We start from the raw sequence: 16,141 nt of genomic DNA on the forward strand, positions 1-16,141 counted from the left end.
CTAGACAAAAGATGAATTTGGCTAAATCTCGTGCTTTGTTTTCTTCAAATGTTTCTAGAAGATGTAAAAGATCGATTTGCAGAAAACTAGGGATAAATGCAACTCAGAATTTGGGTCGTTACTTGGGCTTTCCTCTAATTTATAAAGGTAGGAGTGGAGATGCTTTTAACTTTGTTATTGACAAAGTTCAAAAGAAACTAAGTGGTTGGAAAACCAAGTTCCTGTCTAAAGCTGGGAAAATGGTGTTAGCCAAATCAACAACTATCCCTGTAGCAGAGTATTAGATGCAATGCCAATCCTTGCTGATTAAAGTGTGTGAAGCAATTGACAAATTATTAAGAGACTTCTTGTGGGGTTCAACTGTTGAGAATAGAAGAATGCACATGGTAAACTGGAACACTGTTACTCTCCCTAAGGACAGAGGTGGTCTTGGCCTATACCAAATGTAGTACAGGAATCAAGCCATTTTGGCTAAATTATGCTAGAAATTAGCTAATGAAAATGGAGCCCCTTGGGCAAAGATGTTGGCTAAGGAATATCTCACTCCTAAGAGGCTGTTTGAGGAGGGCAGAAATCTCCCATGCTCAAGAATCTGGACAACTTGCAAGAAATGAGGGCCTATTTATGTCAAAGGTCTAAGATGGTCAGTGAAAAATGGCCTCCATGTAAACCTTTGGCTTGACTTTTGGCTCCCTAATAGCACCCTTCGAAGTCTTATTAAAGGACCACTTTCAAGAGATGAAGACAAAGTGATGTTGCACCAATGCTTTGACATTGGCATTGGTTGGAATTTGCAAAACAGCTCCTTTGTACTGCCTGATCAAATTCTAGAAAGCATGAAAGCAACCCCTTTCTCATGTGACAGTGACACTAATGCTGAAGACTCACTCATGTGGGCCTACTCCAAAAATGGTTCTTTCTCTCTTTCTTCATCTTATTTATTGGCAAGAGGCTTAAACCCCTTGAACCTGGATACTATAGCTATGTCATGGGTTTGGAAGATTACTGCACCATCTCGAGTTCAGTTCTGCCTATGGTTGTGCATGCATAATAGCCTTCCCACTGGTGAAGTACTAGGTTCAAAAGGTTTAAACCTCAATACTACATGCCCGTTGTGCCTTAAAGAGACTGAATCACTTGATCACTTGCTACGTTCATGTGAGTTTGCTCAAGATTTTTGGCTGAAGCTAAATTTCCCCCATATGCTGAGGGAATCACTCAACAAACCCATTAAGGAATGGTTGGAAGTTAACTGTAATACAAAAATTGTCTCCAAATGTATAGGAATCCTGTGGGGTATGGTATTTCTTATGGGAATTTGGCACCTTTGGTTGCAACGTAATGCTTGTGTGTTTAGGACTGGTATTCTTGATGTTAAAGCTGTTGAGAAATGCAAACAAAGTGTTGCTGAATTTTTTGCTATAGGAATGAGAGCTAAAATCTCTCCAAGTCCATTATCCCTATGACTTGTAGGAAACCACCAGTGGGTTGGGCTAAACTCAACACTGATGGTTCGGCATTGGGGTCTCCTGGTAATGCTGGAGGAGGTGGACTGATCAAGGATCACAATGAAGACTGGGTTGTTGGATTTTCTAGAAGTCTTGGCTGCACTAATAGCTTTATGGCAGAGTTGTGGGCCTTAAGAGATGGTTTTATTTTGGCCAAGGATCTCAATCTTAATAGCCTTATTGTTGAATTGGATGCTAAGAGTGTTGTTCAACTAATGAATAGTGATTCTACCAATATGCTAATGGAGCCTCTTTTGACTAACTACAAGCAGGACCCTTCTGAGAGCCATCCCCAACAAATGGGTTCTACTGTGAAGCAAATCATTGCGCGAATGCTCTAGCTAGAGTAGGGACTAGACGTAGTTTTTCTTTTGTAGTTTTTGTGGAACCACCGCCTGTGGCGAAATTTCTGTTAGCTAGTGACAAAGCTAACACATTTTGTAATAGACTTGTTGTGTCTAAGTACCCCATTCTGACCCCAAAAAAAAAAATTGCTTATTACACACTAGTGCCTGCTACACATAGAATTGTGTGCACTAGTCAATTCCATATTACCTAGTTTATACTTCATCAAACATCATTTAATCCTGGTGTAACTTAAGGTATAATTAAACAAAAATTCTGAATGCACACAAAAATTCACAACTATCAATTTGGCAAATTGTTATTTGTAGGTAAAAAAAATACGATATCAATAGTGAGCCTTAATTGAAACTAATAAAAACTTGTCAATAACAATCAATTATTGCGAATATGAATTAAATTATAATGAATATGAAAGTTGATGTCTCCGTAGCATTACCTAATAAAAATAAACTTTTTTACACTTAGCATAAAGCTAGACTGACTTGACAACTCACTAGTGAACCGCCCTGTTCAGGCTACTAGAAGTCTGAAGAAGCGTAAGTTCAAACATGGCATGTGAGCTCAAAGAAGCGTAAGTTCAAACATGGCATGTGAGCTCAAAGCCTCAAACTACTTGAACATCCTATTATTCTTACCAGCCGAGCTCGAACGCTCATTACCAAAGTTACGAACCGCTTACGTGCCCCTTAAAGGGACTTCTGATAATATAAGGCTCCTTTATAACAGCCATATTTGTAGTTAAAAGTACAGCCATTTTGAAAGATTTGAATTTCACTTAAATGGGGATTTAGCAGACAATTTACTCTTTTTTTAATTAATTATGTATATTCACTTATCTATATGATTATATGTATGTATAGTAGAAATGTAGAATCCTTCCGTCCCACACGAGGTATATAGTTTTTGCTACCTCAGTAAATAGAACCCACATATACATACGGTAACTTAAAAGAGGAGAGTGGAGCCATTAAGGAGGAGGAGGTGAGTTGAGCTGAGCTGAGAGAGGGAGGTGAGGACTTTCTGGATGAGAGAGAGGTTAACACTACCCATATCTATGCAAATAGCTCTACAAATCCCACCCATCTGCTCCGCCTCCTTTGAAAGCATTCTACCTCTACCAAGGCAAGTCCAACTGACCTCTACCCACCACCATTACACACAAAATAACTCCCCAAACTCCACCATTTCATTCTAGTAGCACCACCCTTCTCCAACTCTAATTATCAAGCATCCACCCCCCATCCTCTACTCCCAAGTCTCCCAACATCTTTGTGATTTCCCATTTTGGCACCAGCTTCATAATATCCAACCACCTCCGCTGGCTCTCTGCCACCAGCCCTTCCACTGCTCCAAGCTCTTCGCCGTTTCCCAACAGCTTCATCATTTCTGGCTGCCATCTCCATCTTTTCAGATCCAGGTCCACACAAGTGACCATGGTTGTCAAAATCCCGATCTGGATCTTACGATCCTACGATTTTACGATTCCACCTACTCAAAACGATATAGATCTTTCAAGGATCTTAGCGATCGTTCAGGATTGGTAGGATCGCATGATTTTGACGATCCTAAACAACTTTGGTTTCTTATAATCTTCTTTAACTTGACAGAAGACTCAGTTGGACCAAAATGAAAAATAAAATCCCAATAGACCAAGTTTTTCTACTCTAATATAGAGAGAGTGTCAGTTGGACTCAAATAAAAAATATCCCAATAGAGTGTCACATTTTGAGGTTTTTGGCCTCTTTAAATGATGCTTGCAAATGGATGTAATGATGTATTGTAATTATATCAATGAATGTATAATTTATGTGATTATTTAACATACCAATATGTATTTTTTGTTTTTTCCTTAAATAATGTAGGATCTTACGATCCACGATTCGATCCTACGATTCACGATCCCACATACCTTCAACGATCTTACATAGGATCCCGATTTTGACAACCTTGCAAGTGACCCATCTTTTAACAGCATTTATATTAAAATATTTCCTCATTAGGCTGTCATCCAATACTAAATTTAAATTCAACCCCGTTTAACATACTTGTCTACCACCATGACCTACATTATAAACACATTTCAAACAACAGAGAGAGATTTTCAACAAAAAAAAGATGAATCCCTCAAAACCTTTTTCCATAACTAACAATGATATATATATAATACACATTTTTCTTCTTATTGCCATGTCAATCATGGCTGTGCTAGCTTTGCCAAAAGAACCAAGTCTAAAATCTTAACGTCAAGAGTGTCGTCCACCTTTACAATTCCATCACTGCCATCCACACCAATCAACTTACCAGTGGCACCACGTAGCACACCAGCCATGATTTTAATCTTGTCATTTTTCCTTGGTACTACCACGTCCATTTCATTAGGAAGAACTGTTATGGTTTCACCATTGCCACTTGACCCAAGAACAATCCTACAAGAGCCATCCTGGAAGATATGGAACAAAAGCATTGTTAACATATATTATTACCCCATTCACACTAACAAATTTCGACTTTTTGGCAGTGTAGATCAGCAAAATAAATGAAAAAATGGTAAACGTTTTTTGGGTGACCATCCATTTAACATGTTAAAAAGATTTAGATGCTTTCCATATCTCCACAGTTTTTGTTGCAACCCTCAGCCCCAAGTACGCCCAACTTCTCTTGCAGGGATTTCATATCATAATTAAATACAAAAAAAGGCTGAGAAAGACTTAATATAAGAATTTAACCAGACATACCGGAAGCACCTCCCGGACAATTCCTACAACAGAATCCTCTCCCGACCTGCGTACATTTACCAATATGTCTGGCATGAAATATGGCCCTTCATTGTCCCCGCCTGCAAATTAGATGAATAGTTAGATTGATATTCACAAAAACAAAACTCTATCTTCAAATATTTTGAAGATCAATGGCCAAAAATAGCAGAGGGTTGGGGAGCTTGCAGCCAACTCCAAGTAGTTAGACTTGGGCTGTTTCTAAAAACACTTTCATCAATTTATTTTCTTGAGAAGAAAATAAATATTTATCAGAAAACAGAGATATTCAAGTACACAGCATGTGGACAGGAAAGTCCCAAAAGAGTTACAATTGGAAATTTAAACATCCAAAAAATCAAGAGAAGAGAAAAACAGGATATTGCTAAAAGCTGTTGTCCAGTCATACGATAATTTTAAAAAAAGAATACTTAAGCAATATGAAAAAATCTTGTGTCTATTGAACCATCAGTATGACTCTAAGGTAGCAAAGGTAAAAAGCCGAATTCAAATCGAACCTATGACAGGAGACATGGCATCCAGACCACCAGTTCCCGGTGTCATTGGCTGCCCTCCAGGAGTGCCAGGAAGATAGGAAGCTGAATTTGGTGTCATTGGCTGTCCACCAGGAGTTGATGGCAAGTAAGGGCTAGGAGCATTGGCTGCAACAGGGACATAAACTGAGTTACTCTCACGCAAGATTAGAGCACATCAAATGTTAAAAAAATGTGTTCATGTGTCTGGGTGTTTAAATAATGTAAATCAGTACCATAGGCAGAACTGCTATCCCTTGGTGTTCCAGCTTCACTATAATTGCCGCCAGGAGTACTGGCCCAACCAGAACCAGGAGTTGGCGCTTCATATGTACGTGAAGGAGGACTTCCTGGCTGGAGAAAGGGGAAAAAAAAAATACAATACAGTTACTACGAATGCGAAAGAACAAAAAACAAAAATATTCCCAACCTGTCAGACTGAATATGCAAGATTCCTGACCTGATATTGTGGACTGGTTCCCCAAGAGCCAGGGTTTCCATCTTCCCAATTATCCCTAAATTTTCAGCAATAAAATTTCAAGAATATCAGTCATCAGTCACAATGCACACAGTATTCTCTAGAGCATCCTAATATAAATAGATAAAAGGAAGCTTTCCAACAAAAGGAAAAAAGAGTGGAAAAAGGAGACAGACTAGGAAGAGAGAGACATAACAGCAGCATATATTAAACGAGTCACTTATAACTCGGGAAGTACAAGTTAATATGCTTTGCTAGGTAGTTTCGAATATCTAACCATAAAAACTTAAAACACACTCATGTTAATTCTCCATGCTTATGTTTTTATAAAAAAAATAAGAATTCTCCATGCTCATGCCAATCTGAAACTTTCACTCTCAAAATGAAATCATAGATTCAAATTTCTCTTTCAAACCCAAGACTACCAAAATTTCATTTTCGATTATCAAGACTGTTCTTGGATGTTGGCATTATCCCTCAACTCTCCAAAACAAATAAGCAACAAAACTATTCACATCTATAATCCAGTTCTGAACACAGGAAAGCATTACACACAGTTTATAAACATCGCAGAGTACACATGTACCAATTAAAATTTTAGAAGCTATTTATCAATAATGTGTGTGTTTGTGTAAGCTTTGAAAGCAAGGAAACTTAAAATTCCTCTACTAAAAAAAGGAGTCCCAATTTATTAATGCCAGCATGCTTATCCAACCACAAAACAACCAAGTCAATTTCATATGCAAATCTTTCTTTACCCATAACAAGAAAAAACAGGGGATGGGGAGATGGGGAAAGAAAGGAATATAGCCAAACTTTATGACAACCTTGGCGGACTCATTGGCGTATAAGGATTCCATGCTCGATCACGCATAGGTGTCCTCATGCCATCATGAATGGGTGTTGCTGCAGAAATAGACACGAAAATGAAATAAATAAATAAGAAGATATATTTTCATGACCAAAAAGGGGGAAAGTTTCAAATAGCAAACACTAAATTTAATTGTATTTTAAAAGTTGAGTTGTTTAAGTTGCCCTTATTTCTGGAACAGAAACCAAAAGATTGAAAGAACAAACCTCCAGGATCTCTCATAGGAGTCATATACGGATGTAATGGAGTTCGAGAAGGATGCATGGGAGTCTCACTCCCACTGCCATAGCGAGGAGCATCACTGGTAAAAAAAAATACAAATAGTCAAATTTTATATATTTTTTAAACAAATTAGAAGAGTCAGAAGAACATTAGATATTTACCGATATGGGGTAGAAACAACCACATTATCAGAAATAAAATTGCGGTCAACTGCACATACAACAAAAGTTATAAGCCACATTGAAATAATGGTAACCAAGGAAGCACTTCCCCCAGATAAAGTAAACTTGCCTGTGACAACCTTCATCTGTGACTCCAATTCTACCCGAACTAATGAGCCTTTAACTTCTACTACACGCCCACGGTAGCCTTTGAAAGGACCCTGGCGGACTTTTACTGTTGTACCAACCAAACCATCATGCCCTCCTCTTCCACCTCTATGGCTATGCCTTCCCCCAGCTAAACCATATAGAACTAGAAGTTAACAACAAAATTCTTTCTGATACAAGAATTAACTTTAAGAAAGCCTAGTGGCATCATATGTACAAAAGAGGAGGCCTTGAAGAACAGAAACATACAGTCCATTGGATGACCTCCTCGAGAAAATCTCTTCGGGGATTGAGGAATACGAGGTGGAGTTCTGAGATTAGCAAATCTTGAGTATGAATCACCCTAATAATTGACACAAAAGCAGCAAAGAAGCATCATTAATGAGTACAAATAACAAAACACGCATGCTGAAAAGAAAGATGGATATAGCAAACAGCCTAAAAATAGACACAGAACTAATATATAAGAAAACTCAACAATAAGTACTAAAAACAAGGTGCACATCTATCAATAAGAACATATATAACATTGAATTTCAAAATAAGAGAGCAAATTACTCACATTTCTATCACCATTGCCACGTGATCCTCCCACAATAACACAACAATGGGCTTTAGCACATATAAAGCCTGCATGCTCAAGGTGATGGCGATCATAGATGAACAAGATTCCTCGGTGTATATGTTCCACAGGGCCTTGTTTCCCCTAACATGAAAAAAACAGTGATGAGACAAAGATTACAAACCCTTCTAAAAAGACCAAAGAAGCTAGAAATAGGGTCTCACTTTGCAGGGACCCTCAATAATCCTCACAACATCTTTTGCAGCTACAGTATTCTTATACCGATCTTGCACACTGTTTTTCTTATCAAGCTTGCATTTAATCTCTCTTAACTTAACAAGAGCAACCTCAGGTCTGTCAGGAACTCCCTTGAGAACCTAAATAAGAAAGTCAAACACATGAGTATCTACAGAACAGGGTGCTGAACATTGAACACTCTAGCAAGATCACCAACCTGAAATGCTTCACTTTCTACACGAATAATTACACCAAAACTCATATTACTGCACCAAAACAAGTTTAAAAAAATTTGAGCCCCCGTATATTACCATTAAATAAATAAAAAATTAAGTAATTTCTGAACAGATAGGAACATCTTACTCCAGAAGCACTAGATCATGAAGCTCGTAGTCCCCAATTCTTGTGACACCAGAAGTTACCTCAGAGCTTTCTACAACATCATCAGCAAACACACGTATCTGAAGATAACAGATACTTCTATTATTTCAGCTAATCATGAAGTCTACAACGTTGCTCCCATGCCACATCAAGATTAGAATTATCACTTACGTGTTCCTTTGTTGTATCAGATAATATTATGAGGACATGCTGCTCAACCTTAACAACCATACCAGTTGCACCTTCCTGTGTACCAGAGACAACCTTCACATGATTCCCAGGTTCAAAGTACTTGCAAAGCTCTTTTTCATTTACAGCAAGAGTTTTCTGCAAAAATACCATCCATTACATGGTCAAGTAATTACTAATAAACAGAATAAAAAGTTGGTAGGTACATTAGGTAAAACCGTAAAAGTGTAAAGCCACTTTGAGCAGCCAACCTAAGAAGAATTCGTTGCAGTACAATCATTTCTTACCGGAAGGCCCTTCATTTCTGGTCTGATGTGAACATTCTCTTCCTCAACTTTCTCAACCCATCCCTTCAAGTTTTTGAGATCTCCCTTGATAACAATAACTGCGTCGCCCTTCACAAAATGCCCTTTCTTTCTATTTGCAAATAAAGTTGACAAACTAGCCATATCGTTCTCTCCATTCTCACCAGGTTTCCGAAATTTTTCAAGTTCATCAAAAGTAGGTTTTATATTTTGAGAGCTAATTGATTTCATGGATACTGTTTTATACAAAAAACCATCTTTAAACATCATGCCACCAATGTTCTCAAAATAATCTCCGGTCATTGGATCTCGTCTGCGCTCTACACGAATATGGAGTTCTCTGAGAATATAGAGCACAAGATATTATGAGGCTGAAAACTGAGACATCATACCATGCATACATAATGTAGAAACTACATTGCAACAGAAACATATAATCAGTACCTAGCCTCATCAATGTTCATAAAACGTGGGGGAGGAACAAATGCCTTCTTCTTCACAACTTCTCTGCCCTCCTGCATCATGAATTAATTAAATTAGTGATTACCAGGATATACCAAAAACTCAATACAATTCAATTCCTTTAAAATGATTGAATAATTAATTAATAGAAGGTTGATACTTGCACACACTTTTTTTACAGGTTACTTGCACACACACACACAGACAACTTATCAAATGGAAAATCAAATTAAAAGGCAGGAAATGAATTACCAATTTGCTTGCAAGAGCCTGTAAGTCTATCCTTGGAATTAATTTTACTGTAACTCTTTGCCTCACATTATCTACATCCACCACCTATGGAAATGAGAGATTGAAGGTCAGATAAGAAATTTTGAGAAAAGCATTATCAAATAAAAGGTCATATACGTACCTTTGCAAGATCCCCTTTATATGTCCCAATCTTCATTCTGACCCAAGTATCCCTAGAGAGATCAATTGCTTTGCTTTCAACTGAAAGAACATCAGTCATTTCTCTAATAGGGACCAGCATTACTTTCTGAGAAAATATATTGCGCAAACCTTTGCAAGCCTGAAGTGTAAAGAAATAACAAATCAGATCTCAATGATTAAACTAAATATGTATAATCAATTACAGCATAATTCCATTCGTATTCTCACACAATTCAACACATATTATGCTTACATCAAGCAGAAATTACCTCCTTAACATGGGCTTCTTTGTCTGCTTCAATATATATATAGTTTTTGAGATGGTCAAGGGCAACAGCAGACCTGATTTGCAATTCAGATCCTTTATCAATGGACTTTTGCATCAGGCAAACAACTGCTTCTCGTTCACGACCAATCTGATATATAAGAGTACAGTAATTTAATAAGCATTTTAACTTATCGAAAAAAAAAAAAAAAAAAAAAAAAAAAAAAAAAAAAAAGAGTATAAATTAAAGGAAAATCATTTACTCATGGAAACACAACAGGAATAATAATCATACCGCACATTTCACCATCCACAGCTTTGGATCCCTAACAGATGGCAAAAGAGCTTGTTGATCTACATCTGTGGTCTCCTCATCATAATCTGCGTGGCTAGACCTTGCATATCTAGCCTGGATCCTCCTCTCAAGAGCTTCAACATCTTCTTGCTCATCTTCCCGCGGCAGCAATGGGCGCCGATGAATTCTTCTACCATCATCATCATCAGGCAGATCCGCACCACCATTATCAATGAAGTCTGCATGTTCAAGTTGTTCATTTACCAGCAGTACAAATAAAATGCAGGTGGATCAGTTCCATAAGATGCAGTAGTTTTAGCCAATATAAAAGTCATACAGAGCAAGGAATGATCTTAAGCATATCATTTTCAAGCACAAAGAAGGTGACAGGGCAGTGAAGGAACAAACAGAACTGGGCAACCAAGACATCTAAACTCAAGCACATAATGTAAAAACTCCAGTCACTACAAGTCATTTCAGATCATGCAAATTAATGCAGGATCATTCACAATACAGCAATCAGTGAGTAGAATGAGGGCTTACTGACAATTCATTCAAGCATGACTGCAAATTTTGTAGTAGTTGAGGGGATACAAATTTTAATTCAATGGACTAAGTTTAAGTGTAGTTCAAGTAGACAAACGTTAATCGCAAAGATTTAAAATGATAAAGAGGATGAAGAAACCCAAAGGATAAAAAGAAGGCAGAATAGGGGGGCGGGGGAGGAGTAGTTCACTGCTATACTAGTGCAGACCCCATACATTGTTATTTTCTCTTTTTAATTTTAGCTCGTCACAGAAACAGGAATTCAACAAGACCACTATTTCAAGAATGTAAATCATAACTAAAAATAACCTATCAAACATAATAATCAAAATAAAGCAAATAAAGGACCTATAGACCTTTCTTACACAAAAAATGTTTTCTTCCAAAAAATGAGGCCCACAAGCCAAGTTTAACATTAATATTTTTTTTTTCAAAGATACAATAGGATTTGAACATATGGCATCCATTCCACGATGATTGCTCTTTATTATTCGGCTAAGACACCAATTGATTTTTTGTATAAAGCAGTATTCATACCCAAGTCGCGTATGCAACAATAAGAAATTTTACTAATTGAGCTAACTAAAACCCACAAACAGTATTTAACATTAGAAGTAACATCTTTGTTTGGAACAAAATATGGCTACAGCCAACAGCATTGAGAACAAATCAACTAACCAAGTCAGTCAGGTAAACTAATGATTAGGCAATAACAAGCCTTACGGAATGGGTATCAACCGTCGTCAGAAAAATTTTGGGAGAATTAACTGAAAATCAACTTTACTTTTATCCATCAAAAATTCAAACATGCTGATCTTGAACTGATAAAAAAATTTCTAGGTTATTGAACCAATAGACAGCCAAAATATCATAAATTGAGTATTACAGATTCAGTCATCAAATTAGGCTTTTTGAAAAACCTTTTTTGATCATAGGCTGCTCGTATAACCTTATATTGACAAAAAAGACAGCCTTAGCAAGTTGAATTTAAAACAGCAAGAAAGAAGTAGGCAATGACTCTGAGGGCTTGTAAAAGGGTTTTGTAGGTGTTAGTTGAAAGAATTAGGAAAAGTAATCACTGGAAATTCTGGCAACAAGCAAAAGGTTTCTAAACTTGGTTTAGGTGGGTACTACAGCCAAGATCCTTTGAAATAGAAAACAACCCATCTTTTTCAACAGGACCAAGAAGAGAGATCGCATGCAACATCACCTCCATCTCCATCATGGTTTTGTTAATCAAACTTCCATGAGTCATCTTCTAATAGGCCTCCTATTTGGATGAGTTCCTTACTTTCAGAGCCATACTTCCAAAAAACAGCTTCATGGGAAACAGAATTCAACAAGCAAGAATCATGAAGGATCTTAGCTGTGATATCAGCGTAGGACAGCCCTAACACCTTGAGTTTCACAGCTTTCTTCCATAAGAAAAAGATCAGTTATGATTGAACAGCTTTTCAAAGGGTTTTAAAGGTCTGAGATTTCAAGAATATGAAATAAGGTGCTGCATATTCTAACAGAAGAAATTCATGTTTTTTAAGTGCATTTGATGGGTTTATTCTTACCAAAATGAAAACTACCTTATAAATCATATAACTTATACCTCAACCAAAGGAAAAAGGACTAAAAGAAAAATGCTTCACTCTTAACAACACAAACCTCAAAACCAACCTGACTGATTCATGTGAACCCACACGTTAAAACTGCAAATTTCTAGGACCAAAAATTACACAAAAAACAACAACTGCACCCTCTTTTCCAAGCCTGCATTGTACATTCAAACAGGAAAAATAACTGTAAATTATTAACCTGTGAATACCAAAAATACAATCGTCACTTCCTATAATGGTGGAAGCACCTTGATCAATAATCTCCAACTTGCTCTCAAAGGTTCAATACTTGGGACCTAAAACATCTGTCTAACTTCAATAATCATGCAATGTAAATGCAATTACATTACAAATAAGTATGTCACTTTTTGTTTCCAATTCTCTCATGCAATTACAGTACAACTATTCTTATAAAAAGTTCCAAAGACTCCAGAACATCACTGTAAAGGACCGCCACCACCAAAAAAACAATAGGCATCTTCGTGCAAATACAAAGCCATGCATAAATCTGTCATTGCGCATATGCATGCATATATTTTGTGTTCTTTACATTGGGATGATCCAAATGCAGCATAATGCAAAGAACATTTTAGGTATCAAAACTAATACCAAAACAATGAAGGGAAGGTTCAAAATTAAAATAGTGGTCAATCTCACAACTCAATTACAACCTCCAGAAAGTAAATCACCACAATTTTACTTAAATTTAAGCAACCCATAGTAATTGATTGGCATACCACACATTTAAAAGCAATAATAGTATACATTTTATATACACATATATATACACACATATTATTGGAAAGTTACACATTTAGATAAATTTTGATCACCTATAGGACCAACTGTTATAGGCTGGCCCCATTAATGTTCTCTGAGCATTTTACTTGTCACCAGTTTTGAGGCCATTAGAGAAATTTGGAGACACCACCCATAATCAATCGTTACTGGATAGGAATTCAAAAAAGTGTCATTCTAAACTTTCACTTCAAACTGTGTTGATGGTTTCTGTATCTCATAACAACCAACATTAAGGTGACCATTTCTTGTGACCAACATCCCTTAAGAACACAACTACCATATTTCTTGAAGTACAATCTAACAAATAATTCAAATAAACCCATGAAAAAAGAGATTTGAGAGCATCATGCCAGCCCATGTCCACAAACACACACCCCTCATCTTACAGGTAAAAAAAATTGCTCTTTTGCTCAAATGTCTAAGAATCCATCTGAGATAGACAATGAACTCATGACAGTCTTTGAACTTTTCAAGAGATTTAAGCCGTTGAGACTTTTTGCACCTTCAGTGGGTGTTTTGGTATTCTTTTTTTTGTAATTGTGTGATTTTCTGCTTCTTTTACATGAATTATAAAGATGTGGCTAAAGGGTTTCTATTTCCAGACCAAGAGAGGTTCACAAGGGTGCAGATTAAAGGGTACAGTGAGTACCAAAGAGGTATCAGTCCAGAGACTGCAACATGCCCAGGTTCTTATTAGAATATTACTTATTCGTTGCTTTTATCACAGTTTGGTTGCTGAGAAAATGAGGGAAAATGGAAAAACAAAAATTTCCATTCCTAACTCAACAGAGAATCCAATGCGAACTTCAATTCCAACAAAACCAAATCAAAGCAATTAGAAACCCTAGAAATTCTCAATCCAGATTCCCAGACCCCAAAATCAATTAACTAATAAATTTTGCAATGCCATTGTATTTGTCAAAATAAATCCATAAACTCCCAATCCCCAATTGCACAAAACCCTAAAAGCGAACTCAAAGCAACCAACATGAATTCAACCACAGCCAAATCAAATCAACTTAGAAACCCTAAAAAAGGAGAAATGAAACTAAACGTACCATCCTCGCCTTCCTCCTCTTCCTCTTCATCATCGGAATCGACCTGCGCCTCGAGGTCGAAGAACTCCTGGCCACTCTTCTTGGTCTTTTTCCTCTTGTCCCTGCCACCACCGCCCCCGCCGCCGCCGCCACCATAATCCTCATCGCTATCTTCATACTCCTCGTCGTCCTCCTCGGCTACATCGTCTATGTACGCCGATCTCTGGCGCTTCCTACTCGATCCGCGTCTATCTTCCTCCTCCTCCTCTTCCTCCTCATCTTCATCGTAGAGCTGCCCCGGCTCATCCTCCTCAAAATACCCTTCCTCCTCGGGCTCCAGGTCATCGTCGTCCTCGTCTCCACCGCGACGGGGCATATCTCTCTCGCTGATTGACCCTCTTGCTCTCGCTTTCGAGTGGAACCCTAGGCAATGAGGTTAAAACGGGTGAATGGGTTTGTCAAAGAGTGAGTTTTTTGGTCTGTAAACAAAATGAAGAAATGCAACGATGGGATAAGGAGCATTCGGGTATATATAGAGATCATGGGGTATTCTTGGTATTTCACTGCTTTTCCCGACCGACTTTCAGTTTGATCCTACATAAATTGGGTTGGGCAGGCTTACAACCTAGTAGGACTTGATGGTAATTTCATTTATTTTAAAAAAATATACATGTCCATCAAAAAAAAAAAAAAAAATATATATATATATATATATGATATTAAGGCGAAATTAACTATATCCATGTTACACTAACTTCATAAATTATGAAAATGCACACTTTACCCCCCTCAATTATAACTCGCATAATACTTGCCCTTATAAGAGTGCACACTTACCCCTTAAATTATTTTTCATGTAACACTTTGCACAATTTAAGGGGTAAGAATAAAATGAGTCATAATTTAGGGAGTAAAGTGTGCATTTTTATAATTTAATAAGTATAAAAGGGTCATAGTTAGGGTTGTCCAAACCACCTGGAGATCCACCCTAGGAATCTGAGCCGACCGCCACCTAACCTGACTACTTTATAGTCGGTGGTGACACTCTTCCTCTAGAAACCTACTCTGGTAGGTCCGTTTCGGTTCTTCTCCCCCAAAACCCGAAAATCTTGAACCGTCTGACTTACTAAACATTTTCCAATGAAAATTTATAGATCCAACAAGATCTCAACCATTTCTGGCAAGATCTCACTAGATCCAGTGAGATTTCAATCAAATCTAACAATATCTCATCGAATCTGATGAGATTTATGTTGAATCTGGTGAATCTCACTGATTTCAAACTGATTTCCACCATTTTCTCATCGTTTCTCAGATCTCTGACTCCAAATAACCCACTCGCCACCCTTTGGAGGTCTGATCCACATGATCCTCTCAATCGGCAATGAGTTAAAGGTTGCTCTGCCCAATCAGGTTGGGTCAGATGCGGGTTAAGTCCAAATTTGATTTAACCTGAACTGTGGATAGCCCTACTCATAGTCTAGGGGGTAAAGTGTAATTTTTCATGGATATTTATGACATTTTCAAAACATCTCCATTCTTTATTTTAAAATAAAAAATATCTCTATATTATTATTTTAAATCTTTAAATATCTTAGATATTGTTGTTATAGGTGGAAACGAGGATCAAAAGAATCCAACACAATGAAAATCTTAAATTCAATGAAAAAGTCACAATTACAAAAATGCCTAAAGGTTAAAAATTACAATCTCGAAAAAAAGTCCCTCTTGTTTTTTAACTTTCATACCTCTCTTCTCTACGCTCTAGAAAACCTCCTCGACTCTCTTCTTGACCTTGGTATTGATAAGAGAAATAGGGGTGGACACTTAAGAACAAATGAACATGGGTGAATGTTTCCGTCAAATCACCCATCATCCTCGTCAATCTTAATGGGTGGGTTCATTTAATGCAGAGGTGACGTATACTTTTGCCTTATCGACATTCTCCTTCTCCTCTTTACT

The 16,141-nt window shown here is 37.3% G+C and overlaps 1 protein-coding gene across 1 annotated transcript; it reads right to left on the bottom strand.

The window, feature by feature from the left end:
• Positions 1 to 3,992: 3,992 nt before the first annotated feature.
• On the bottom strand, positions 3,993 to 14,685 carry LOC126713085 (putative transcription elongation factor SPT5 homolog 1). The gene is made up of 22 exons (XM_050412734.1): positions 14,201 to 14,685; positions 10,189 to 10,427; positions 9,898 to 10,044; positions 9,609 to 9,767; positions 9,449 to 9,532; positions 9,179 to 9,249; positions 8,717 to 9,074; positions 8,412 to 8,567; positions 8,223 to 8,320; positions 8,077 to 8,125; positions 7,847 to 7,999; positions 7,623 to 7,766; positions 7,310 to 7,403; positions 7,023 to 7,190; positions 6,893 to 6,941; positions 6,716 to 6,810; positions 6,466 to 6,544; positions 5,621 to 5,675; positions 5,397 to 5,514; positions 5,146 to 5,289; positions 4,610 to 4,710; positions 3,993 to 4,314 (listed from the first exon to the last, which is right to left on the bottom strand). The coding sequence occupies exons 1-22, from the start codon at positions 14,553 to 14,555 to the stop codon at positions 4,069 to 4,071; spliced, it is 3,162 nt and encodes a 1,053-aa protein (XP_050268691.1). The 5' UTR covers positions 14,556 to 14,685; the 3' UTR covers positions 3,993 to 4,068.
• Positions 14,686 to 16,141: the final 1,456 nt, after the last annotated feature.

The sequence above is a fragment of the Quercus robur genome, chromosome 2, assembly GCF_932294415.1.
Source record: "Quercus robur chromosome 2, dhQueRobu3.1, whole genome shotgun sequence".
Classification (NCBI taxonomy): domain Eukaryota; kingdom Viridiplantae; phylum Streptophyta; class Magnoliopsida; order Fagales; family Fagaceae; genus Quercus; species Quercus robur.

What these genes read in the sequence shown, in the direction of transcription:
- LOC126713085 (XM_050412734.1), bottom strand. Translation starts at nt 14,555, where the DNA reads ATGCCCCGTCGCGGTGGAGACGAGGACGACGATGACCTGGAGCCCGAG. An exon ending in TAGAAAGTGAAGCATTTCAG is followed by an intron (nt 8,000 to 8,076) that starts GTTGGTGATCTT and finishes TTTCTTATTTAG; the next exon opens with GTTCTCAAGGGAGTTCCTGA. An exon ending in ACGCCAATGAGTCCGCCAAG is followed by an intron (nt 5,676 to 6,465) that starts GTTGTCATAAAG and finishes CTGAAAATTTAG; the next exon opens with GGATAATTGGGAAGATGGAA.